Below are 27,264 nucleotides of genomic sequence, written 5' to 3'. Positions count from 1 at the left end.
TTCCACGACATTGACCTCACGCGCCCACCGTTTAAGTTGGCGGTGAGAGGAGTGCAAAGACGCACCCCCGTCAATACACAGGGCGTCAGTGGCCTTCTCGAATTCCTGGTCACTAGTTTCATCTTCATCCCCTCCATCACTCTCATCATGTCAAACTTCCTTCTCTCGGCCTCACTACTAGGAAAAGGGCTATAGCTTATATGGACATTAATGGCGCACCATGTATGTGGTGCGCCACTGCTATATAGCAGTGGCGCACCAGATACAGGTGCGCCATTAATGTCCTCATTACTAATGGCGCACCTGGTGTGCGGTGTGCCATTACTAGTTTTGAAAAAAAAAAGATAAAAAGAAATTGTTAGCAGTGGCGCACCAGGGGACAGTGCGCCATTACTAGTTCTAACTAGTAATGGCGCACTGTCCACATGTGCACCACTACTAACATGTTTTTTTTTCAAAACTAGTAATGGCGCACCACTCCCAGGTGCGCCATTAGTAACCCTGGTTACTAATGGCGCATTCTTTTGTGGTGCGCCATTGGTAACCTGGGAGCAGCTAGATATTTTGGACAGCCACCTACCACACTCATTTCCCCACTTCATTCTCTCCACCTCTATCAAGCTTGGTCTCGGCTGCCTCCTCCTCCTCACCTCATTTGCACCATAGATTCACCCAAATTAAGTGGTTAAATTTCCTTTTTTTGATAGGTAAGTAAGGGGAAAGCTTTCTTTATGTTCTAGATCTACTTTTTTCTCCCTCCAACAATGTACACACTTTTTATGGCCTAGATCTACGTATGTTTGTGGTGTTGCGACAGGCTCTTCGGGGTCTTGGATGGGGGCCTCAGCGATTTCCATCGTTTGCTTCTCCAGCTTAGATACTTCAGGGGCTTTGGAAGAGTCGCACACCTTCTGTTTCTTGCCAGTCTTGGCTTTGGCTCTATGACAAAAAATAGCAGAGTTTATAAGTATATCACAACAAGCCCTTTATTAACAAATGAAAATACTTACCCATGGGCAACAATGAAGCCATGCATCTGGGTTCCACTTGAGTCGCCAGATGATGGTGGTGTTCCCTGATAGTTGGAATTATAAGGAGTCAGAGCCTGACGCATGAGACCAGCCTTTGCAAGGGATAGATTCGGACTATGAGGCACCTAATTGCGACGCTTGCGAGGAGCCGGTGTGTTGGATAAGCCAACCATAAGATCTTCAGAGCCGCCGCTCCGGGTCAAGCACTTGGACTCATGTTGTTGTGCCTTCAAAAGAAAGTTGGGGTCCAAATGAGCAAGAGGATGAGAAAATCTTACTTTCCGGATGACCCTTTGTGTTTTCTTTCTTGTCAAAGGTTCTGAGTCGGAGGAGACACGAATTACCTCTACTGCGCCAGCGTGGCTTGTCTCTACCTCGTCCTGAGAAGAATCAACATCAATAAATTGCATAAAGAAAAGGCCAAGGGAGTCAAGTTCTACCTCTGACTCATCTAGCTCAAAAAGCGATTGTGTTGTTGCTTTCTTGTGGCGATTCATGCCCCGAGACTTAGCTTCCCTACACCCAATGGATTATTTGATCCATATTGATGCAATGCGGCCAGATGAAGAAGACTGGCGCCTACTAAAATAAGGCGGAGTAAATGATGGAGACTAAAAAACGATTTAAGGTGGCATTGTCCACGGAGAAACCACCCCAAAGCCAAGTCACTATGGTATCTCCTACTACTGGTATGGCACTAGCTAAACTTGTAATTACTGTTGCTCCCCAAAAGCTCATCTCACCACGAGGTGGTACGTATCCTATAAAAGCTGTCACAATCTTCTTGGTGGGCTGAGAAGTGTTTATCTTCTTCCTCCAGAAAGGAGAGTCGGCCTATATACATATGAACATAAGTAATGGTTGAAAGGATATGAGGAACAAGAGAGATAAACAAGGTGAAGTTTTTGAAAACTTACAGGAGGAGCCGGGTTAACAGCGCAGTAAGGGTTCAAACCCGCTTTGCTGCAGTTTTCCAGTGACTCTCCAAGCTACGACTTAAGAGTGTCGTTGATCTCTTTGTCAGTTAGTTGTGTTGGGTTGAAACGCTATGGGTCCTTTGTGTCACCAGCGTATTCGCACATTAAGCCGCCGTGTAGGCCCAGGGGTAAAATCCTCCATGCAACCCAGCAGCGGACTAGGTCAACTCCAGTTAGGACGTTGGCGACCAAAGCTCTTACCTTTGAAAAAGTAGAGGCATATTGACTGTATTCTGCGGCAGTCAATCGAGCTGGAAGCACACCATTGGTGGTGAGCCGGTAAGGGCGGTAACCCGGTAGGGGGTTCTCTACAGCTGGGGATGTGTCTCTGCAATAGAACCAAGTGTAATTAAAGTCCTTGGGGTGGCTAGGCAGTGCGGCAGAAGGAAAGGTTACATCCCTCCGCCTTTGAATAGAAACACCTCCGAGTTCAAGGCTGGGCCCATCTGACATCTCAGTCTGGCGGTTGATGTAAAAGTAATCTTGATAGAGGTCAACTGTGGGCTCCTCTTGAAGATACACTTCGCAGAACACTTGGAAGTGGCATATATTTGAGACAGAATTGGGCCCAATATCTTGGGGTGAAGGTTGTAAAAGTGCAGAGCATCTCAAAAGAACTTTGACACGGGCGGCGAAAAACCGCGGAGAAGGTGATCCACAAAGATGACAACTTCACCCTCTTTTGGTTGAGGGGTAGTTTCAACACCTGGAACCCACCAGTGGATTACATCCTTGGCTAGCAGGACTCCCATGTCCACATCCTCATTCAGTGAGAGCTCGGAGACTCTAGAAGCAACCCAGTCGCAGGAAGTGGGAGTCTTAGTCATGGTTGGCCGGGTTAGAAAGTTGTGACCAAGGAATAAAGGAACGGCGGGTTAATATTATGATGTTAAGCCGCCTGAGTGATTGTAATGATGTTTCAGCAACAGCAAGCCGATTATGGTTATAAGAATGTCGGTGTACAAAAGTAGGGGCGCTCCTTTTTACCCCTTTACTTGTGCACGGACAGTCGGAGCCGCGCCCACGGCCACACTAAGCAGGGCAGAGGAGAAGAGCCGAAGGCACAAGACAAACAAGGCAACGCCAAGACAAGAAACGCAAGACAGCAAAGGGGCGAGGTGGACTCCCCCGGCAAGACCCTTGCCGGGGCGGCCTCCACGGCCCCGGCAAGAGCCTTGCCGGGGCAGCTTGCCCAATGCCAGCAGAGTGAGCCACCCTTGAGCCCAAGGGTTCCAAACGCAATCGAAAACTACGTTGGACCCAGGGCTCGGGAGGCACCTCTGTGGTGGCATGCAGATCTTCGTCAAGATCATAAACATGTGACATCAGATGAGGACCAGAAGGCGGCGACCCTCGGCAGGATCCCAGCCGAGGGAATCCACAAAGACCGCCGGCAAGCGCCTTGCCGGGGACGACTGCAACGCCCCGCAAGGCCCTTGCCGAGCCCCCCGGCAAGACCCTTGCCGAGGGCGTCAGCGGGGCCACAGCCATGCCCACACCAACCAAGACTCCGCCGCCGTTCGCATGCAACTGCCAGGCCAACCAGCTGGGCAGGCACCTGCGTGGCAACATGCAGCTTCCAGGCCAACTCAACAAGCACCTGCGTGGTGGCATGCAGATCTTCGTGAAGGGCCTACCACCGCGCCACCTCAGCTGCCTGCCTGCCTACATGGCGCTGCATGCATCGCTGGCCTGGGCGTGTGTCGAAGCGAGGCGGAGCGGCGACGGACGGGACGGGCCTCGTTCCCATCCTCGATAAAGCTAATGGACACCTAAGTAGCGCATTTAATGCACTTTGTCCTGTAATGCCGTGCGGTAGGCTCGCGCACTGTAGGCCTTTCCACCTCCTGTGTGCCACTGTGGCAACCCCTTTTTCCTATAAAAGGAGGCCCGAGGCGACCAGGAGAGGGATTCGGCTTTTTGGAACTACACAGCCACCGTAGCTAGTTCGAAAGCTCAAGAACACTCAATACATCCACCAAAGCAGGACTAGGGTTTTACGCATCCTCGCGGCCCGAACCTGGGTAAATGACCCGTGTGCTAGCTCCTAAACCTGCTCTTCTCACGACCCCGCGCCCGCCAACCGTAGAAGGGATCCCAGTGATCCCATAGGTGTCGTTCCCACCGACATCTTTGGCGCGCCAGGTAGGGGCGCAGTTGTGAGAATCTGGTTTAGAAACCAGCTTAGCAGTTCCTCGTGGCCATGGTTTCTAAGGAAGAAGACGGCCAAGAGGACGGCACCACCTGCAAGCACGAAGGACGTCGGTGCGGCGACAGGAAAGCTAAGTCATGCCGAACTTTAAATATTTCTTTTCTATATAAGGTTATTCCCCTCAGAGATCTCGTTCGTTGTATGGAAAACCTGCACGCCAAGGGGCCCTCCCGTGATCGGCAACGCCTTGTTCTGTTTTGAGTCCGCTCAACAGCTCAAGCGGCCGCGTCGAGAGTGGCAGGGTAGCCTTCCGCAACTGGCAACGCTCTCGATTCTGACTCGAGTCAAGCTTGACAGTTCGAGCGGCCGCGTTGAGGGCGGTAAGGTGGTTCGCCCGGCAGCAAGCACACCCGGCAGGCTATCGAGGATCCGTCCTCGAGGCGCCGTGCCCTGGGTTATGCACCGGCAAGCCTACCCGATTAACGTAGGGTGGACATACAGAGAGAAAGATTGAACAGGAAAATAACATGCACCAATTCAAAAGTACTGCAGAGTTATCTTACATCAATTGTTGCTGCGGTTCTAACTAAAGATAGAAATTGTCTTGGTACTGAACCTGCAGCGACGATAAGAACCGGGGTGCCTAGTCCCGGCGCTGGCCCTCTACCCTCTGGATTCCGTCGATGCCGCTGATGATGGGCTCGATACGCTCCTTGAGTGGCGCGAGGTCCACACCCTCCGGCAAGCACTCCAGTGCACCATCGAAGTCGAGGTTGGGATTCCAGTATGCCACCTTGGTGAGAACCTTGGTCATGGCACCCCGGCAAAGCCTCCGGGCCTCATTGGCCAGGAAAGTCACCCTGGTGGAGCGGGAATGCTCCAGGGCTCCAAGAACACCCTCAAAGAACAGGGTCAGCCTGGCGTTCGGAGTTGTGCTGCGATCCGGAGCGTACCTCACAGTTAGCATCCCCATGGTGGCCAGCTACATGGTCATCCTGCCGGCGACGTCTTTAAGGCGGCCAATCCAGCGATTCTCACCCTCCACAAAGTCTTTGTGGTCGGTGGTCTCATTCTTCCGCAGCTGCTTCTCGTTCTCCACATCCTTGCTCAGGGTCTCCTCCCGGGCTTTCCTCTCCAACAACATCCCCTCGAGACCCTCCAGCTTCAGTTTGAGGTCCTTAATGGAGTTGTTGGCCTCGGAGAGCTCCCCGGCCCTACTGAGGACCGCGCCCTGCGCCTCAATCAGGGCATCGTTGAGCGTGTCCTTCTCCTTGGCCAGCTTCTGGGCCTGGTCCCTCAACCCGTCCCGCTCCACCTCCAGCTCTTTCACCTTGCCAGCGTGAACCAGAGCCTGAGCATCGAGTGCCTCCCAGTGCCTCTGCTCCAGCTCCCGGGTTCGCTGCACGACGAGCTTCTCCAGCTCCTCATCCTTGCCGCGGAGGGTTGCGGCAAGCTTCTCCTCGCGAGCGGCAAGGTCCTCCTCCTGGGAGTTCATCGTGGCCTGGTGCTGGGCTCGAGTGGCCTCGGCTGCGGCGGCCAGGTTCTTCGCCGTCTCCTGGGCCTTCTCGATGTCGGCCTGCTTCATGGTGAGCTCCACGTCGCGCTTGGCCAGCTCGCCCTGGGCGGCTTTCAGCTCCTCACAAGCCTGGTGGAACCAAGTTTGCGTCTCGGCGACGCGTCCCTTGAGGTCCGCCTCCGCTTTGTCCACCGTTGCCATCCTGGACTTGGCCTTGTCCAGGCGGGCGCGGTGGAGCGCCTGAAGCTTCCGAAAGTTGGCGCCCATGGCCTGGAGAAGCCGCTCCTCCTGGGAACCGTCGCCACCGGTGTTCGGCTCGTCAACAACCTTGAGCCCGGCGGCGGCAAGCACCTCCTCGTCGAACACCTCTCCCTCGATGGGTGCCCCGGAGCTCGACGTTCCTGGGAGGTGGATGAAAAGGTCGTCGCTCACCTTCAGATACCTGCCGAAGCCAGAGGCAATGGAGGAGGAAGGCTGGTCATCAACCACCTCCTCCTCGGCGGCGGACTTGCCGGCCTCCCCGGCAGGCCCCTTGCCGGCCTCCTCGGCAGGCCCTTTGCCGGGCTCCCCGGCAGACCCCTTTGCGGCGTCCTCAGCAGCGCCCTTGGCGGCCTCTTTGGCGGCGATCTTCTTGGCCTCCACCGCGGCATCCTTGTCGAGATCCTTGATGACGGTGCCGATGTCCTCTAGGTCCACCGAAGGGGGATCTAGATACCGAGAAGGGGATGAGGCGAGGCCAAGACCAGGGGTCAGAAAGAAGAAAAAGCAAACAGGGACGGAAGGCCAGTGGCTTACCCGTGCCGGGCTGGGAAGCAGAGGTCCCCTCCCCACCAACATTTGGCGCCGAGGCAAAGCCACCAGCGCCTGAGTTGGCCTCCTCCTCCTCCGTGTGCATGGGCTCGGTGCTTGGCGCCCTTGCCGGGAACGTCCCTCGGAGCGGCGTGTTGGGGGTAGCCCTCTGTGGCTCCTCCTGCTGCTGTCCTCCTCCTGCAATCACGGCAAGGTCAGCACCAAGTGATCGTACCCCCAACACACATTGGCAAAGGGCGAGTGATGAACTTACGCTGGGGGTTGGGACGGGGGCTGTTGTCCGAACTGCTCAACACCACCAGCAGTGTGCCGGAAGCGTCTGCCGGGGGCTGGCCCCCCGTCGAGGTCCTGGCCCTCTTCACCCTCTGGGTCATCGTCTCCACGTCCCTGCAAAAATGGAAATAATTCAAGATAAGCGGCACAGTCTGAGGAAACGGAGATGACAAAAATGGGGAAGGGAACAAGAAGCTTACTCCTCCTCCTCCACCTCCTCCTCTGCTGCCTTCCTCTTCCTCCGTGGGCTGAGGGACCCGAAGTCGAAGACGACCTCCGCGTCGACGTCCGCCGAACGAGGGGAAGGAGGTGGGGTCTGAGCGCGTTTGGACGAAGAAGAAGCGGATGCTTTCTTCTTCGCCACCGCGGCCTTCACCACTTTCTTCACCGCCGCGGCCCTCGTCTGGCGCGCGGACGTCTCCTGGGCTTGCCGCAGTTGTACGGCCCTGCCAGGCCGGACCGGCTCACCAGAGATGGGCTGCCGCAGGACTCGCCCTCTCCCCGTGATCGGAGGGTCGACAGCCTCGGCCTCCTCTTCCAACGACTCATCGACCACATCTTCGACGAGAGGGGCCCCGGTGCCGGCGCTGCTGGCTTCCCCAGCGGACTCCGCCCACTGGGCGAGCTCTTTTTCCTCCGCCTCCGCCGCGGCCTTGTCCTCCACGCCGCCGGCGCTCCCGGCCTCCCTGGCGAGCTCCGCCTCCACCGCCCTGGCGGCGATGTAGTCCAGCTCCGCCTGGGTAGTGTCCTGGACGAGCCGCGGCTCGGCGCTGACGTATTTCTCCTCCAAGGTGTCAAAAAACTCCTGCACCTGATCCTCCGCCGGCTCGGCCCAATTTGGGACGAGGCCGTGCGCGTTGAACTCCAGCATCATGGCGATGATGTCGTTGCGACGCGAGTTATTGCTCAGCGCGACCACCCCCGCCGGCAGCTTAAACAAGGGCCCCCTGGTGGCCCTGCCGGCCTACGCGGCAGCCTTTGTGGCCTTGCCGGACCGCTCAACCTCGCCGTCGCGGTTCACGTCGAGCTGGAAAAGCCGCTAGCAAAATTGGGCGTGCCCCATCACCGTGAGGTTGTGGTCAAGGCCGGGGCAAAGCCTCATGATGTCGGCCGCATTCGTGAAGAGCCAGGCTGGCCTCCCCTTGTTGTGCAGCGGATTGATTCGGCGGCGGATCAAATCCGCCCTGATCATCTCAAGGGTGAGCCCGACCTCGGTGAGGCGAAGAATCCTGGTGGTGGCGACTGTGAACTTCGTGTCGTCAGCACCGACATTGCTCCAGTTGTTTCTGCGGACCGGCGGTGCCTAGCGAACTTGGGAGAACTCCTGGGGGTCGTCCTCCTCGATCCAGCACCACCAGCCCCGCCATTCTTCCCACCTTTCCTTCTGGGCGCCCTCCGGGTATGTCCCCTTGGATCTTGGGATCCAGGCGACACAGCCGGAGATGGCGCCTCCCTTCTGGATCCGAGGGAAGAAGTAGTGGCGGAATAGCGCCGTGTTGGGATGCACCCCGACAAAGCCCTCACAGAGGTGCGCAAAGAGAGCCATGCATGCCACGACATTTGGCGTAAAATCCAGAAGATGAAAGCCGTAGGTGTGCATGATATCATTGAAGAAATCAGAGAAAGAGGGGCAGAGGCCGCAGGAGAAGTAGTCGACGAAGAACGGGTACCGATTTGGGCCGGCTTCGGCGAAGGCGACGGGGATGACGCGCGTGGCCTGGTGCCCCGTCGTCTCGCTTCCCGTCTTGTACCCCCACAGGTGCTTGAAGTAGTTCCGGAGTTCGACCGCGTCGACCGTCGACGGGAAGTAGGCGTGTTGCGTCCGCCGCACCGCCAACTCGCTGTCCGGTGGCTCCTTCTCCCCGGTGTCCACTACTAGGGAAAACCTTATACACAAAATCTTAGCAGCATCGTGGTTCAAAAACAAACGCTACTGCTACTTAGCAGTAGCAAGCTTCAGGAAACCGCGCTACTAATAGCTGAGTAGCAGTAGCGCTCTAGGTGAAACGAGCGCTACTACTATAGTTGCCATGGCGTTGCCTCCAGGCTAGATATAGTAGCAGCGCCCTTATCCTGAACGCGCTGCTGCTAAAGTACTTAGTAGCAGCGTTTTTCTTCAAAACTCGCTGTTGCTAAGTATCACTGCAACTAATTAAGTTTAGTCCCATACTGCTAAGCGAACAAGGTGTTTACCACCTTAAATATGTTACTTCTAAACTATCTCGAGCACTTAGTCTTCATTGAACTATATGTGTAGGACTTGTGGCTGCAATATGAATCCTCGGCTGTACCTATACAGGTACTGTGAGGATTCATGTTGACTATTTAGATTCTACACAAAAAGATCAATGATGACCAATGTATATTTTTGATGTTTTTACATTGCTTAGAATTATAGCGTTTTTCTCTTAAAAAATAACTGCTTCCATTAGCAGTAGCGTTTTTCTTTGAAACGCGCTATAGCTAAATTAGCTATAGCGCGTTTCCTAATGAGCGCTACTGCTAGTTCGACTTAACCACCGGCGCGGGCACAAAATTTTGCTAAGTCCCTCCTTTCTCTCCCTGTTCCCCTACTCCTCTGTCGCCGCCGCCCGAGCCCAAGCCTGCCCTCACCGCCGCCGCCCGAGGCCGCCCTCAACCTCACCGCCACCGCCCGCCGCCGCTTTCGACCTCACCGTCGCCACCCTCGACCTCACCGCCTCCGCCCTCGACCTTACCGCCGCCGCCCGAGCCCGCCCAGGACCGCCGCCTCCCGATCCCGAGCCCGCCCTCGCCGCCCCTACCTCCATCGCGGAGCACCTCCCCACCACCGTCTCTCCCCTCTCTGTAAGCCCCCCACCCCCTCTCTCTACTTAGTAGATGTTTTTTAGTAGTAGTAGATGTTAATTTAGGGTTCATAGATATTGATTTTTAGTAGTAGTTGAACTAGTTTAGTTTTAGTTGAACTAGTTTAGTCAGTAAATTAATAAACTAGTTGAACTAGTTGAATTAATAGAACTAATGTATTTTTAGTAAGAAAATTAATATAACTAGTTGAACTACTTTGTTTTTAGAAAGAACTAGTTTTTTTCTATTTATAGTAAGTTTATATTTAGTAAGAACTAGTTGGATTAATAGAACTAGTTGAACATGTCATATTTGTTGTTGTTTTTTTAGTTTAAGCAATTATTCGGGATGAATTAGTGATAACTTATAGAGTTTTTGCTTTTGCAGAAATCAAGGAGCCCCTCCATCATCCCCGCCGTCGTCCCCGTCGCCGACCCCCTCCGACCTCGAGGTGAGGCCAGCCAAATCTCCATGTCAATATGAGTCCTATAAGATATATATGATGTAGATAAAAACATGTATTACTGTGTTGCTCAAATAGGATATGTCGTTGCCCAAGTGGCCTTTCATGTTCAGGTTACACCTCCGAGTGGCCTATGTTTTTCCGGAGTGTTGATTAATTTCCGTTCCGGCAAATTTCAGGCGCTCGATATGTCCTTTTTTAGCAAAGGTCATGCCGGATTTTTCCATGAATTCTGGCATGACTTGTGCTAGAATATTTAGGAAATATCGAGTGGCCTGGATTTTCTCGAAAAATAATGATCTAATTTAGGTTTTTTAGTACATATATTTAATTGTACAAGTTTAATCTTTGAATTATGAACGTAGGAAATGTCGTACTCGGATGACGAAAGTCTCCCGGGGGAGTGCAGCTGGTGCCACGACGATCGAGGTCTGTGCGATAGGTGCCCTCACCTGGACGAAGATCGGCGCTTCAGCATTAAGCTCGAGGAGACCTTCGACGTTGAACCGGTACCCAACGATGACAAGTGTTTTTTTCCTAATTAAGCACGACTTCAACTATTTCAACGTCTAATTTTCATCTTTTACAATTCGACTAGCTTATCCCATGCCATGCAAGACGCTATCTCTTGGAGAGGATGGGTTTTGAAGACCATGAAAATTTTGAAACAAAGAAAATACACCTAAGGACCCATCATGATATGGATTTTGAAGTAAACCTGTACAATTCTCAGAGCGTAACCCATTTTGGTTGCCAAAATTGGGAAGCACTTTGCAAAATGTATGGTTTTTATGAGGGTATGATTGTCACCATGGATCTTGGTGATCCTGACACCGAGCAAAACAATATGGACATTTGGGTCCTTGTTGATACGCTTTCGATTCTACCGCTATGTGAGTTTCTCAAACATAGTTATTAACTAATTTATATTGTTTATTTCAAAATAGTTGACAGCTTATTTTCATTCTTCAAAGAATGTGCGGAAGATGGTAGACAAAACCCACTACACCGATGGGTCCGAATTAACTTATAAGGAGAAAAATCATCTGATCGCATTTTGTACTTTCTTTGAGAATTACAAACCTATTATCGAACTCCTCCAAATTATGGTGAATACGTGCCACTAGTGCACGTGTTGAACCACGATAACTTCTATGGAGATACCCTGGTAAGATTTTTTACTATTACGACATCCGTGCATCTTTTGCATACTTCTAAAACTAGTACATCATTGCTAACTACGAAGTTATTACTATGTTTTTCAACAGAAAATCCCAATGGATTGTGTGCCTCATCTGATGTATCAGAATGGTCGCCTTGAAGTTCTGAACATACAGCCAGGTCATCCTACGGATCTCACCTGTGCATATTGGATTTCTGAAACCGGTGAACACATGCTAATCAAAGAATGGAATAATGTTTGGACATTCGTAAGGAGGTTCTTGGAAGCAACATTAAGCGAAAGGCAAGAATTGGAGACAGGATAATCTCCATTCTCCATAATGGAGAGCCAAGGGCTATCTTGTTTTTTGCTATTTTACCTTAGAGAATATAGTAGGTCCTAAGAGAATGTAGTAGGTCCTATGAGGTACAATAAGTTTATTATGTGGTACAATGTGTTAGAGTTGATGATGAGGAGTAGTTGTGATTATGACTAGTGACCAGCTTGTTGGAAATATGCCCTAGAGGCAATAATAAAACGGTTATTATTGTATTTCCTTGTTCATGATGATTGTCTATTGTTCATGCTATAATTGTATTAACTAGAAACCGTAATACATGTGTGAATACATAGACCACAACATGTCCCTAGTAAGCCTCTAGTTGACTAGCTCGTTGATCAATAGATGGTTATGGTTTCCTGACCATGGACATCGGATGTCATTGATAACGGGATCACATCATTAGGAGAATGATGTGATGGACAAGACCCAATCCTAAGCATAGCACAAGATCGTGTAGTTCGTTTGCTAAGAGCTTTTCTAATGTCAAGTATCGTTTCCTTAGACCATGAGATTGTGCAACTCCCGGATACCGTAGGAATGCTTTGGGTGTACGAAACGTCACAACGTAACTGGGTGGCTATAAAGGTGCACTACAGGTATCTCTGAAAGTGTCTGTTGGGTTGGCACGAATCGAGACTGGGATTTGTCACTCCGTATGACGGAGATGTATCTCTGGGCCCACTCGGTAATGCATCATCATAATGAGCTCAATGTGACTAATGAGTTAGCCACGGGATCATGCGTTACAGAACGAGTAAAGTGACTTGCTGGTAACGAGATTGAACGAGGTATTGGGATACCGACGATCGAATCTCGGGCAAGTAACATACCGATAGACAAAGGGAATTGTATACGGGATTGATTGAATCCCCGACATCGTGGTTCATCCGATGAGATCATCGTGGAACATGTGGGAGCCAATATGGGTATCCAGATCCCGCTATTGGTTATTGGCCGGAGAGGTGTCTCGGTCATGTCTGCATGGTTCCCGAACCCGTAGGGTCTACACACTTAAGGTTCGGTGACGCTAGAGTTGTTATGGGAAATAGTATGTGGTTACCGAAGGTTGTTCGGAGTTCCGGATGAGATCCCGGACATCACAAGGAGTTCCGGAATGGTCCGGCGGTGAAGATCGATATATTGGACGAAGGGTATTGGAGTCCGGAAGTGTTCCGGGGGTACCAGGCTATGGCCAGCATGACCGAAAGGTGTTTCGGGAGCCCCGGCAAGTGTTGGAGGGCCTCATGGGCCAAAGGGGAGGGGCAAACCAGCCCACTAAGGGGTGGTGCGCCCCCCACACCCTTTCCCACGTTACTTGGGGAGGTGGGGCGCCTCCACCTGGCTTGGGAGACAAGCCTCTACCTGCTTGGCTTGGGGGGCAAGTCTCCCTAGGATTTTCCCTAGGGAGATCCAATCTGCTTGGCCGCCGCCCCCTAGGGGAAACCCTAGGGCGCCTCCCCCTCTCCCCTTGCCCCTATATATAGTGGAGGGGTGGGAGGGCAGCCGCACCTCTTCCCTGGCGCAGCCCTCCCTCCTCATACACCTCCTCCTCCTCCGTAGTGCTTAGCGAAGCTCTGCCGAAGAACCACGAGCTCCATTGCCACCATGCCGTCGTGCTGCTGGAGTTCTCCCTCAACTTCTCCTCTTCCCTTGCTCGATCAAGAACGAGGAGACGTCCCCGGGTTGTACGTGTGTTGAACGCGGAGGTGCCGTCCGTTCGGCGTTAGATCGGATCTTCCGCGATTTGAATCGCCGCGAGTACGACTCCATCAACCGCGTTCTTGTAACGCTTCCGCTTAGCGATCTTCAAGGGTATGAAGATGCACTCCCTCTCTCTCGTTGCTAGCATCTCCTAGATTGATCTTGGTGACACGTAGAAAATTTTAAATTATTGCTACGTTCCCCAACAGTGGTATCAGAGCCAGATTTATGCGTAGATTCTATGCACGAGTAGAACACAAAGTAGTTGTGGGCGATGATTTGTTCAATTTGCTTGCCGTTACTAGTCTTATCTTGATTCGGCGGCATTGTGGGATGAAGCGGCCCGGACCGACCTTACACGTACTCTTACGTGAGACAGGTTCCACCGACTGACATGCACTTGATGCATAAGGTGGCTAACGGGTGTCTGTCTCTCCCACTTTAGTCGGATCGGATTCGATGAAGAGGGTCCTTATGAAGGGTAAATAGCAATTGGCATATCACCGTGGTGGCTTTTGCGTAGGTAAGAAACGTTCTTGCTAGAAACCCATAGCAGCCACGTAAAACATGCAACAACAATTAGAGGACGTCTAACTTGTTTTTGCAGGGTATGCTATGTGATGTGATATGGCCAAAAGGATGTGATGAATTATATATATGTGATGTATGAGATTGATCATGTTCTTGTAATAGGAATCACGACTTGCATGTCGATGAGTATGACAACCGGCAGGAGCCATAGGAGTTGTCTTAATTTATTGTATGACCTGCGTGTCAATGAAAAACGCCATGTAATTACTTTACTTTATTGCTAATCGTTAGCCCTAGTAGTAGAAGTAATAGTTGGCGAGACAACTTCATGAAGACACAATGATGGAGATCATGGTGTCATGCCGGTGACGAAGGTGATCATGCCGCGCCTCGAAGATGGAGATCAAAGGCGCTAGATGATATTGGCCATATCATGTCACTTTATGATTTGCATGTGATGTTTCTCATGTTTACATCTTATTTGCTTAGAACGACGGTAGCATAAATAAGATGATCCCTCACTAAAATTTCAAGAGATGTGTTCCCCCTAACTGTGCACCGTTGCGAAGGTTCATTGTTTCGAAGCACCACGTGATGATCGGGTGTGATAGATTCTAACGTTCGCATACAATGGGTGTAAGCCTGATTTACACACGCGAAACACTTAGGTTGACTTGACGAGCCTAGCATGTACAGACATGGCCTCGGAACACAAGAGACTGAAAGGTCGAACATGAGTCATATAGTAGATACGATCAACATGGAGATGTTCACCGTTGATGACTAGTCCGTCTCATGTGATGATCGGACACGGTCTAGTCGATTCGGATCATGTATCACTTAGATGACTAGAGGGATGTCTATCTAAGTGGGAGTTCATTAAATAATCAGATGAACTTAATTGTCATGAACATAGTCAAAAGGTCTTTGCAAATTATGTCATAGCTTACGCTTTAGTTCTACTGTTTAAGATATGTTCCTAGAGAAAATTTAGTTGAAAGTTGACAGTAGCAATTATGCGGACTGGGTCCGTATACTGGGGATTGTCCTCATTGCTGCACAAAAGGCTTATGTCCTTAATGCACCGCTCGGTGTGTGAACCTCGAGCGTCGTCTGTAGATGTTGCGAACATCTGACATACACGTTTTCATGACTACGTGATAGTTCAATGCGTAATGCTAACGGTTTAGAATTGAGGCGCCAAAGACGTTTTTGAAACGTTGTAGAACATATGAGATGTTCCAAAGACTGAAATTGGGATTTTAGACTAGTGCCCACGTCAAGAGGTATGAGACCTCTGACAAGTTTCTTAAGCCTGCAAAGTAAGGGAGAAAAGCTCAATCGTTGAGCATGTGCTCAGATTGTTTGAGTACTACAATCGCTTGAATCGAGTGGGAGTTAATCTTCCAGATGAGATAGTGATGGTTCTCCATAGTTACTGCCACCAAGCTATTAGAGCTTCGTGATGAACTATAACATATCAGGGATAGACATGATGATCCTTGAGCAACTCGCGATGCTTGACACCGTGAAAGTAGAAATCAAGCAGGAGCATCAATTGTTGATGGTTAGTAGAACCACTAGTTTTAAGAAGGGCAAGGGAAAGAAGGGATACTTCATGAAACGACAAATCAGTTGCTGCTCTAGTGAAGAAACCCAAGGTTGAACCCAAACCCGAGACTAAGTGCTTCTGTAATGAGGGGAACGGTCGCTGAAGCAGAACTACCCTAGATACTTGGTAGATGAGAAGGCAGGCAAGGTCGACAGAAGTATATTGGATATACATTATATTAATGTGTACTTTACTAGTACCCCTAGTAGCACCAGGGTATTAGATACCGGTTCGGTTGCTAAGTGTTGGTAACTCGAAATAAAAGGCTACGGAATAAACGGAGACTAGCTAAAGGTGAGATGACGATATGTGTTCGAAGTGTTTCCAAGGTTGATGTGATCAAACATCGCACGCTCCCTCTACCATCGAGATTGGTGTTAAACCTAAATAATTGTTATTTTGTGTTTGCGTTGAGCATAGACATGATTGGATTATGTTTATCGCAATACGGTAATTCATTTAAGGAGAATAATGGTTACTCTGTTTATTTGAGTAATACCTTCAATGGTCTTGCACCTAAAATGAATGATTTATTGAATCTCGATCGTGGTGATACACATGTTCATAGTAATGATAGTACCACATACTTGTGGCACTGCCATTTGAGTCATATTGGTATAAAACGCATGAAGAAGCTCCATGTTGATGGATCTTTGGACTCACTCATTTTTGAAAAGATTGAGACATGCGAACCATGTCTATTGGTAGATATGCATGAAGAAACTCCATACAGATGGATCGTTTGGACTCGCTTGATTTTGAATCACTTGAGACATGCAAATCATACCACATGGGCAAGATGACTGAAAGGCCTCGTTTTCAGTAAGATGAATCAAGAGAGCAACTTGTTGGAAGTAATACATTTGATGTGTGCAGTCCAATGAGTGCTGAGGCACGCAGTGGATATCGTTATGTTATTACTTCACAGATGATTTGATTAGATGCTGAATATTTACTTGATGAAACTAAAGTCTGAATTATTGAAAGGTTCAAGTAATTTCAGAGTGAAGTTGAAGATCGTCATGACAAGAGGATGAAATGTCTATGATATGATCATAGAGATATCTGAGTTACGAGTTTGGCACACAATTAAGACATTGTGGAAATTGTTTCACAACTAATACCGCCTGGAACACCATAGTGTGATGGTGTGTCCGAACATCATAACTGCACCCTATTGGATATGGTGCATACCATGATGTCTCTTATCGAATTATCACTATCGTTTATGGGTTAGGCATTAGAGACAACCGCATTCACTTTAAATAGGGCACCACGCAATTCCGTTGAGACGACACCGTATGAACTATGGTTTAGAGAAACCTAAGCTGTCGTTTCTTGAAAGTTTGGGGCTGCGACGCTTATGTGAAAAAGTTTCAGGCTGATAAGCTCGAACCCAAAGCGGATAAATGCATCTTCATATAATACCCAAAACAGTTGGGTATACCTCCTATTTTAGATCCGGAAGCAAAAGTGATTGTTTCTATAAACGGGTCCTTTCTCGAGGAAAAGTTTCTCTCGAAAGAATTGAGTGGGAGGATGGTGGAGACTTGATGAGGTTATTGAACCGTCACTTCAACTAGTGTGTAGCAGGGCACAAGAAGTTGTTCCTGTGGCACCTACAGCAATTGAAGTGGAAGCTTATGACCGTGATCATGAAACATCGGATCAAGTCACTACCAAACCTCGTAGGACGACAAGGATGCGTACTACCACAGAGTGGTACGTAATCCTGTCTTGGAAGTCATGTTGCTAAACAACAATGAACCTACAAGCTATGGAGAAACGATGGTGGGCCCAGATTCCGACGAATGGCTCGAGGCCATAAAATCCGAGAGAGGATCCATGTATAAAATAAAGTATAGACTTTGGAAGAACTACTTGATGGTCGTAAGGCTGTTGGGTGAAGATGGATTTTAAAAGGAAGACGGACAATGATGGTAAGTGTCACCATTAAGAAAGCTCGACTTGTCGTTAAGATGTTTTCCGACAAGTTCAAGGAGTTGACTACGATGAGATTTTCTCACTCGTAGCGATGCTAAGAGTCTGTTGGAATTATATTAGCAGTTACTGCATTATTTATGAAATCTTGCAGATAGGATGTCAAAAAACATTGTTTCCTCGACGATTTTCTTGAGGAAAGGTTGTATGTGATACAACTAGAAGGTTTTGTCAATCCTGAAAGATGCTAACAAGTATGCAAAGCTCCAGCAATCCTTCTAAGGACTGGAGTAAGCATCTCGGAGTTGGAATATACGCTTTGATGAGATGATCAAAGATTTTGGGTTTATACAAAGTTTATGAGAAACTTATATTTTCAAAGAAGTGAGTGGGAGCACTATAGAATTTTTGATGAATATATGTTGTTAACATATTGTTGATCAGAAATGATGTAGAATTTCTGAAAAGCATACAGGGTTATTTGAAAAGTGTTTTTTAATGGAAAACCTGGATTAAGCTACTTGAACATTGAGCATCAAGATCTATAAGGATAGATCGAAAACGCTTAATAGTACTTTCAAATGAATGCATACCGTGACAGGATTTTGAAGGAGTTCAAAATAGATCAGCAAAGGAGTTCTTGGCTGTGTTACAAGGTGTGAGTATTGAGTAAGACTCAAGACCTGACCACGGCAGGAGAGAGAGAAAGGACGAAGGTCGTCCACTATGCTTTAGACGTAGGCTCTACAATATGCTATGCTGTGTACCGCACCTGAAGTGTGCCTTGCCATGAGTTAGTCAAGGGGTACAATAGTGATCCAGGAATGTATCACATGACAGCGGTCGAACTTATCCTTAGTAACTAGTGGACTAAGGAATTTTCTCGATTATGGAGGTGGTAAAAGAGTTCGTCGTAAAGGGTTACGTCGATGCAAACTTTGACACTAATCCGGATGACTCTGAGTAGTAAACCGGATTCGTATAGTAGAGCAGTTATTTGGAATAGCTCCAAGTAGCGCGTGATAGGTACATCTACAAGATGACATAGAGATTTGTAAAGCACACACGGATCTAAAAGGTTCAGACCCGTTGACTAATAACCTCTCACAAGTGAGATATGAACAAACCCCATGGGTGTTGGATTCATTACAATCATATAGTGATGTGAACTAGATTATTGACTCTAGTGCAAGTGGGAGACTGTTGGAAATATGCCCTAGAGGCAATAATAAAATGGTTATTATTGTATTTCCTTATTCATGATGATTTTCTATTGTTCATGCTATAATTGTATTAACTGGAAACCGTAATACATGTGTGAATACATAGACCACAACATGTCCCTAGTAAGCCTCTAGTTGACTAGCTCGTTGATCAATAGATGGTTATGGTTTCCTGACCATGGACATTGGATGTCATTGATAACGGGATCACATCATTAGGAGAATGATGTGATGGACAATCCAATCATAAGCATAGCACAAGATCGTGTAGTTCATTTGCTAAGAGCTTTTCTAATGTCAAGTATCGTTTCCTTAGACCATGAGATTGTGCAACTCCCGGATACCGTAGGAATGCTTTGGGTGTACCAAACGTCACAACGTAACTGGGTGGCTATAATGATGCACTACAGGTATCTCCGAAAGTGTCTGTTGGGTTGGCACGAATCGAGACTGGGATTGTCACTCCGTATGACGGAGATGTATCTCTGGGCCCACTCGGGAATGCATCATCCTAATGAGCTCAATGTGACTAATGAGTTAGCCACGGGATCATGCGTTACAGAACGAGTAAAGTGACTTGCCGGTAACGAGATTGAACGAGGTATTGGGATACCGACGATCGAATCTCGGGCAAGTAACATACCGATAGACAAAGAAAATTGTATACGGGATTGATTGAATCCCCGACATCGTGTTTTATCCGATGAGATCATCGTGGAACATGTGGGAGCCAATATGGGTATCCAGATCCCGCTATTGGTTATTGGCTGGAGAGGTGTCTCGGTCATGTCTGCATGGTTCCCGAACCCGTAGGGTCTACACACTTAAGGTTCGGTGACGCTAGAGTTGTTATGGGAAATAGTATGTGGTTACCGAAGGTTGTTCGGAGTTCCGGATGAGATCCCGGACATCACGAGGAGTTCCGGAATGGTCCGCCGGTGAAGATCGATATATTGGACGGAGGGTATTGGAGTCCAAAAGTGTTCCGGGGGTACCAGGCTATGGCCAGCATGACCGAAAGGTATTTCGGGAGCCCCGGCAAGTGTTGGAGGGCCTCATGGGCCAAAGGGGAAGGGGCAAACCAGCCCACTAAGGGGTGGTGCGCCCCCACACCCTTTCCCACGTTACTTGGGGAGGTGGGGAGCCTCCACCTGGCTTGGGGGCAAGTCTCCCTAGGATTTTCCCTAGGGAGATCCAATCTGCTTGGCCGCCGCCCCCTAGGGGAAACCCTAGGGCGCCTCCCCCTCTCCCCTTGCCCCTATATATAGTGGAGGGGTGGGAGGGCAGCCGCACCTCTTTCCTGGCGCAGCCCTCCCTCCTCATACACCTCCTCCTTCTCCTCCGTAGTGCTTAGCGAAGCTCTGCCGGAGAACCACGAGCTCCATTGCCACCATGTCGTCGTGCTGCTGGAGTTCTCCCTCAACTTCTCCTCTCCCCTTGCTGGATCAAGAAGGAGGAGACGTCCCCGGGCTGTACGTGTGTTGAACGCGGAGGCGCCGTCCATTCGGCGGTAGATCGGATTTTCCGCGATTTGAATCGCCACGAGTACGACTCCATCAACCGCGTTCTTGTAACGCTTCCGCTTAGCGATCTTCAAGGGTATGAAGATGCACTCCCTCTCTCTCGTTGCTAGCATCTCCTAGATTGATCTTGGTGACACGTAGAAAATTTTGAATTATTGCTACGTTCCCCAACACAACTTGCTATGTGATGTCTCATCGATGAAAACGATGATCATGAGGAGGTGTTATATGACAATGAAGTATTATGATGATAAGTTGTTAATGATATGATGATGATGATGATATTTATTATATCATTGCGTGAAAGAACCGCGGATTAGTTTCAAGTGGATGTCCATCCACTTGAAACTAGTCCACGGTTCTTTCACCCAGTGATGTAATAACTCATTATGATGTAAAAACAATCTCTAAATTGCTGTTGTATGAAAACTTGTATAGAGGTGTATGAATACAACATGAAATAAAAAAAAATACGGAATAATAGTAGTAGCGCGGGCTGGGAGAAGAGCTACTAGTAATTACCAGTAGCGCCGCATGGAGAAAGCGCTACTACTAAGTCGGTGTAGCAGTAGTGTGGGTTGACCAACGCTACTGCTAACCTTTAGCTGTAGCACCGTACCAGTAGCGCTCCTGCCCGCGCTACTGATAGGCCTAAAACCCACGCTGCTGTTAGGCTTTTCCCTAGTAGTGGTCCTTGGCCACTCCCTTACCTCTACTGGTCTTGGGTGCCATGGCGGCTGCGGGAAGTGAGGAATGGGGGATGGCGGAGGTGTGGAGGCAGCGGGCGAAGGCGAAAGCTTGCAAAGAAAGGAGAAGGGGACGGCGGTTCCAAGATTGGGGAAAGGACGGAGGGTAAATGAGTAGCGCGCCCACGGTTATTCCTTTTTACGGGGAAGGCGCGGGCCACCTCTTTTCCTATTAACTACGATGTGACGCATGCGTGCGGGAACCGCCCCACGCTGACCCCCACGTCACGCACGACCCTCCACGTCGCGTGTTCAATGCGGGGTCAATGGGGAAGCACGGCGGACGAAAAATTGCTACGGTAAATTCCCGCCCCGACTGCCCGCGCATCGTTTTTGGGCCTGGCCCAACAATGTGTCGCGCTTATGTGTGGCCCAGGCCCGGGGGCTCCTGTCGGTGTACAAAAGTAGTGGCGCTCCTTTTTACCCCTTTACTTGTGCACGGACAGTTGGAGCCGCGCCCACGGCCACACTAAGCAGGGCAGAGGAGAGGAGCCGAAGGCACAAGACAAACAAGGCAACGCCAAGACAAGAAACGCAAGAAAGCAAAGGGGCGAGATGGACTCCCCCGGCAAGACCCTTGCCGGGATGGCCTCCGCGGCCCCGGCAAGAGCCTTGCCGGGGCAGCTTGCCCAATGCCAGCAGAGTGAGCCACCCTTGAGCCCAAGGGTTCCAAACGCCGTCGTTAACTACGTTGGACCCAGGGCTCTGGAGGCACCTCTGTGGTGGCATGCAGATCTTCGTCAAGATCATAAACATGTGAGATCAGATGAGGACCAGAAGACGGCGACCCTCGGCAGGATCCCAGCCGAGGGAATCCACAAAGACCCCCGGCAAGCGCCTCGCCGGGGACGACAGCAACACCACGGCAAGGCCCTTGCCGGGCCCCCCGGCAAGACCCTTGCTGAGGGCGTCAGCGGGGCCACAGCTAGGCCCACACCAACCAAGACTCCGCCGCCATTCGCATGCAGCTGCCAGCCCAACCAGCTGGGCAGGCACCTGCGTGGCAACATGCAGCTTCCAGGCCAACTCAGCAAGCACCTGCATGGTGGCATGCAGATCTTCGTGAAGGCCCTACCACCGCACCACCTCAGCTGCCTGTCTGCCTACATGGCGCTGCATCCATCGTTGGCCTGGGCGCGTGTCGAAGCGAGGCGGAGCGGCGACGAACGGGATGGGCCTCGTTCCCGTCCTCGATAAAGCTAATGGACACCTAAGTAGCGCATTTAATGCACTTTGTCCCGTAATGCCGTGCGATAGGCTCGCGCACTGTAGGCCTTTTCACCTCCTGTGTGCCACTGTGGCAACCCCTTTTTCCTATAAAAGGAGGCTCGAGGCAACCAGGAGAGGGATTCGGCTTTTTGGAACTACACAGCCACCATAGCTAGTTCGAAAGCTCAAGAACACTCAATACATCCACCAAAGCAGGACTAGGGTTTTACGCATCCTCGCGACCCGAACCTGGGTAAACGACCTGTGTGCTAGCTCCTAAACCTCCTCTTCTCACGACCCCGCGCCCGCTGACCGTAGAAGGGATCCAAGTGATCCCATAGGTGTCGTTTCCACCGACAAAGAATAATTATTACAATGGATCATGGAGATATTATAAGCCGCCCTAGTCAAGGATATGGCGACTCTCAGATTGATTGAGGTATAGCAGGTTAAATTGTGACAATTTAAGCCGACAGCATGTTGGTAGGATACAAGTTCAATATTAAGCCGCCATAAAGTGAAGGGCGGGCCCATTTTCCATGGATATACATTTGCTAAAAAAATTGCTAAGTATGGGTTAAACCATTTTCACAATCTACAGCTATATTTTCGGATCTACGACAGCTCAAAAAAGGAGGATAAATGCTAGAACTAACATGCGGCGACAGAAGAACTAGCATACTATATATTCATTCTGAGGAAAAAGTAGATCTATCTAAGATGTAAATACAGATTAAAACTGCTGCTGCTCTGGTCCTACTCTATTTTCGGATTAAATACGACTTCTAGGCAGATGATGCATGAACTAGGATGAACTTGAACGAACGGCGATGAACTCTATGAACTTGAATGCCCTAATGTGTATCTGGAAAAGGAAAAGAATGATGCCCTAATGTGTATCTGGAAAAGGAAAAGAATGATACCTGACGGTGTTGATGAAGAGCGCGGGTGCATCCAAGATCTCTGGTCCCAACAGGTCGATGAAGCGGCCTTGATGGAGTGATCGGCGAGGTTCGCTTGGCGCAGCAGAGCTCCGGTCGCAGCTGAGGTCGTGAGGAAGAAGAAAGAGGCAGAGGCGATGGGGGTAAAAGGTGAAAAGGCAGGTCCTCGTGCCTATTTATAAGGGAAAGTGAAACAGTGAAACGACATGTGCGAAGATCGAGGAGGCATGATAATTATGATGACATAAGGGGTGCATCGACTTTCGGAATGGCTGGTTAACGCAAAGATCAGTCGTGACGTCATGAGAACTTTCCTGAAATTAATAATGTGACGTCATCTTTTCTTGTGGCAGGTCATGAAGGTGTGTTCAAGGTCAAGATCTATCTATCTATCTATCTATTATATACTTAAAACAGAAGACAAATAAGCTATCACGTTTATCCACATATGTTAGTATTATTTGAACCGTTAGATTTGAATAATAATGGTTGAGATTAAAAGCCGGCAAGAGCATCACCAACAGAATCGAAGACTACAGAACAAATCTGCTATCCGACTCAATTGAAGACAAAAAATGCCAAAACTCAGATGTGACTGCATCTCAATGCCCGATGAAGTCAGGACAGGTCTTCTGAGTTGCCTCTCACCTGAATCAGGTTCGCAAATATTATGAATTAATTAATTCAGTTTTCAGAATAAAAGTTGCATAGATAGCTGACTAAAAATTTCAGAATCTTTTCATATCCAAAAAACTATGGTGTTGAAGAAGCTTAGCGCTTACCAACAACAGGACAAACTAGAACATTCAAGTAAAAGTATAGAGAATGTGGGATTACCTCAATCATACAACAGATCAACAATTTAAAACAAGCAAATGCTAATTATATTTTGTTTGCATTCACATGGCGAGACGGTTCATGTTACTATCAACATTAAGGTGGTGTTTGGTTCTCTAGTCCTAGGACTTTTTCTAGTCCCTAGGACTTTTTGAAAAAGACTCTCAAGGAGGTGCTTCTAAGGACTTTTAGCAAAAAGTCCCAAAAAAGTCCCACCCTGTTTGGTTTACTAGGGACTTTTTCTAGTCCCAACACAAAAAAGTCCCTGGAACCAAACACCCCCTAAAAGCATCATGCTATTATCTGGAGGAATTTGATACACTTATAATAATGAAAGAAAATGATAATTCTATGTATGCATATAACACTTTTTTACGGGTATGCATATAATACTTTTAGGTTTGTGGAATCCACAAAGTATCGCCCATTGAGAAATGAAATTAATTTATTTCTTCATACAATGTATAGGTAAAGGTGAAAGGACCATTAGAATGTTGTCTAGATTACAATTCCGAGTTTGCCACCAAGGACACGATACAAAACAGGGAGATAAAGTTAAGCAATGCTCACATATGTCTATACTCTACACTTTTAAATAATCTAATTAATATTTCTAGCCGTGAAGAAATTAATACGCAAATTTGCATGACATTGGATTATTCACCCAAATGAAGCATGTGGAATCAACAATAACAATCCCCGCAAAAAAAGGAATCAAGAATAACAAAAAGGATTTTACAAACTTCATATTACCACAAAGACTGCTTCTAATAACAGAGCAGTGCATAATGCATGTCCATTACTGAAATTTTAATTGGACTTCCACCATTGCGGCTAAGATTAAGACTTTTTCAGCTCAGCCCCCTTTAGGGGTCATGAAACCAGAACTAGACTATTTGGAATGTTTGCTTATTTTTCAAATTAGAATTTAATTATTGCAAAAATTCATACAGTAAGTCCAATGATGTTACAAACAAATCTAATAGATTTGTGATTGATTTAATAGGGTTGTGCCTAAAGTCAACCAGCGCTAGAAGAATATATACAGATCTACACAGCTGAAATAGAAACAGGCACGAAAAAGGTCTAAGTAATTCATGTACAAGCCTAAGTAATTCAATCTACTAGGAAATAGTCATTCACGTATAGACATATTTCAGTATGGGCACGTACAAAGCGAGCCCCCCCCCATACAAATTAGGAAAACGTGGGCATGTCCTTTTGAGCGAGAAAAAAGATACCCCTAAGTAATTCAATCTACTAGGAGTACAAAATCAGATCATCTACACACTTTAGAAAACATGGGTAGGTCCTTCGAAGAAAAACAAAAGGCACGCCTAAATCGTTCAATTTACTGGGAAGTATATTAAAAAGTATAGCCGCCAAACACATCCCATGTGTACATGCATGCACTTGCATCTAATTCTGACGGACAGACATGTTGAACTTAACGGGCAGAAAAATAGACATTGGTATGAGGCACAGTACAAAAAACCAAGCGCCAACCTATCTGAACACCGGATATACTTGAGCCTTGATAAACAGTAAAGACAAAAAAATCATTTATGGTAAAATCTATATACCGCTTGATCAAGATTTCGAGCCGTACTAGATAAATCTAAATATCTTCTATTATTTATCCAAATGAATCGTGACTCATGTTTATTCACCAATATAACATAACAATTTTACTTGACTAACTCCACATATGGAAGAGAAGAAAGTATACCAAAAATGATTGAGATGGATAGCAATAAACAAGGAGCGTAGAAATATTTTACAGAAGGAGAGCATTACAAGAACTTACTGGAATGAGGCATAAAAACCAGACAAGCCAGGCGATGGATCAAACTTCTTCTACGATATGATATCACCAGTTCTTGAGGAAAACGAGACTATCAGACCTGTAGTGCTTTTCTAACAATCGAGTCATATCAGTTATAATAGAATCATCATATCTGAATTATTAGTCTATCAACTTCTTCGGGATGCTACCTTTTAAGTTTTTGGGTGATTTTTTTATGATTTTGTTTTCCAATTCTGATTGACACAAACTAACTACAAAGGAAAGTGGAAAGTGTTACTGCGAAAATTGTGGTACATATCTAGAAATCATAACACCTGGCAAGCATATTTTGCTAATTTGAATGAGAACTTTCATATTATATGTACTCTGCACTAATAACAGTGGTATGTAAAAATTGCTAAACTTATTGGATGGGAGGATCTGAGAAGCACCACGCCAACCATTTATGTTCACTGAGATAGAGAAATAATGCTTGACATGGATTAGTCTAAGGGGGGCAGTTATTAGATAAGGGTCAAAAGTCAGTACTATGAGAAGCATGTCAAATTGTAATTATTCAAAATACATTCATACATGCACTTTTGTGAGTTTTATGTTCTTGGAAACAAACCTTCTATCCTACAGCCTTTTCAGTTGAAGAGAACAATGAGAAATCTTCAATGTTATAGACATCTCCTACAACACATGTGAAAAAACTAAAATCTACAGTATTGCATAACAACTAACACATATGAGCCAAATTCAGTTAATACGTGCAAGCCTTCTTCCTTTGTCTTAGGTACATCTTTATTAATATAACTTGCTAATATATGGTAACAATAAATAGAAATAATACACCTTTTATCCAACAAATATTGAACACTTTTTTCTATAGGAAAATTCGTGTAATTAGTACGGACGTGTTGAAGAGACGATAATCAAAGTTGGGTAGAATGTCAACTAAAAAAATAGAGGTTAAATTCCCTAAAACAACGCAAGGCACACCAATGGCAAGTCACATATCTATAAGTTATATCCTAGAACACTGAAGAACATGGGGGCCCAACCCGACGCCACAACTCTCGGCCAGTGCCACGAACAAGAGAGTAATGCCACTCAGGGAAACGAATCTCTCATTTTATTCAGTGGCCTCCCCAGGGACCGCTTTGCCTCGCAGCCCTGCTGCTTGGGGGCGCAAAATCCTTCTCTCCAACAGAAAAATTCTACACCGGAAAAGACAGAGAAAGGTCAGGAGACCATAAGCATCTCCTTCTCATAGCCATAGCAAATCTCCATAATCCATGCCATTGCTGGAGGTTAGCAGACCAAGATCTGGGAAGGAAGGAGAAGGAGAGGAAGAGGAGCGATTACCTGGAGGAGTGCCACCGCTCAGGTTCAAGTGGACCCAACTCCATGGCCATCCAATCAACGACGGCGGCGAGCAGCAGGCACGTGTGGTCGAGCTGGACGACCTGCCGCCGTCGGGAGCCTGCAGCCACCGCACTCCGCTCCAAATCCCACTTCTCTCATCTTCCTCTTTTGTTTGCAGAATCTAGCAATTAGGACATGAACAGAGAAAAAGGAACCGGAGGAGAATGAGAATGGGGAAATTCACTACTGGAATCAGAGATTTTGCCGTCTGTCAACTCTTTGCCGTCGGC

At 47.9% G+C, this 27,264-nt stretch overlaps 1 protein-coding gene and 1 long non-coding RNA gene across 2 annotated transcripts; both read right to left on the bottom strand.

The window, feature by feature from the left end:
- Positions 1–581: 581 nt before the first annotated feature.
- Positions 582–27,252, bottom strand: LOC141023331 (uncharacterized). The gene is made up of 7 exons (XR_012184369.1): positions 26,975–27,252; positions 25,625–26,826; positions 22,963–23,628; positions 1,376–1,411; positions 1,157–1,258; positions 1,011–1,075; positions 582–939 (listed from the first exon to the last, which is right to left on the bottom strand). It is a non-coding gene; the product is annotated as an uncharacterized lncRNA (long non-coding RNA).
- Positions 5,143–9,290, bottom strand: LOC120964665 (uncharacterized). The gene is made up of 4 exons (XM_073498549.1): positions 6,960–9,290; positions 6,740–6,873; positions 6,472–6,663; positions 5,143–5,483 (listed from the first exon to the last, which is right to left on the bottom strand). Exons 1-4 carry the CDS (start codon positions 7,631–7,633, stop codon positions 5,143–5,145), a joined length of 1,341 nt encoding a protein of 446 aa, XP_073354650.1. The 5' UTR covers positions 7,634–9,290.
- Positions 27,253–27,264: the final 12 nt, after the last annotated feature.

This window comes from Aegilops tauschii, chromosome 5 (genome assembly GCF_002575655.3).
Source record: "Aegilops tauschii subsp. strangulata cultivar AL8/78 chromosome 5, Aet v6.0, whole genome shotgun sequence".
Taxonomy (NCBI): Eukaryota; Viridiplantae; Streptophyta; class Magnoliopsida; order Poales; family Poaceae; genus Aegilops; species Aegilops tauschii.
Note: the sequence above shows the minus strand (reverse complement) of the source record. Positions and strands in the feature narration are given on the sequence as shown.

Excerpts from the sequence above, each read along its gene's own strand:
- LOC120964665 (XM_073498549.1), bottom strand. The coding sequence starts at position 7,633 with ATGATGCTGGAGTTCAACGCGCACGGCCTCGTCCCAAATTGGGCCGAG. Across the intron at positions 6,664-6,739 it reads CCCCCGTCCCAACCCCCAGC|GAGGAGGACAGCAGCAGGAG; the intron begins GTAAGTTCATCA and ends CCGTGATTGCAG. Across the intron at positions 5,484-6,471 it reads TGCTTCCCAGCCCGGCACGG|AGCTGGAGGTGGAGCGGGAC; the intron begins GTAAGCCACTGG and ends GCAAGGTGAAAG.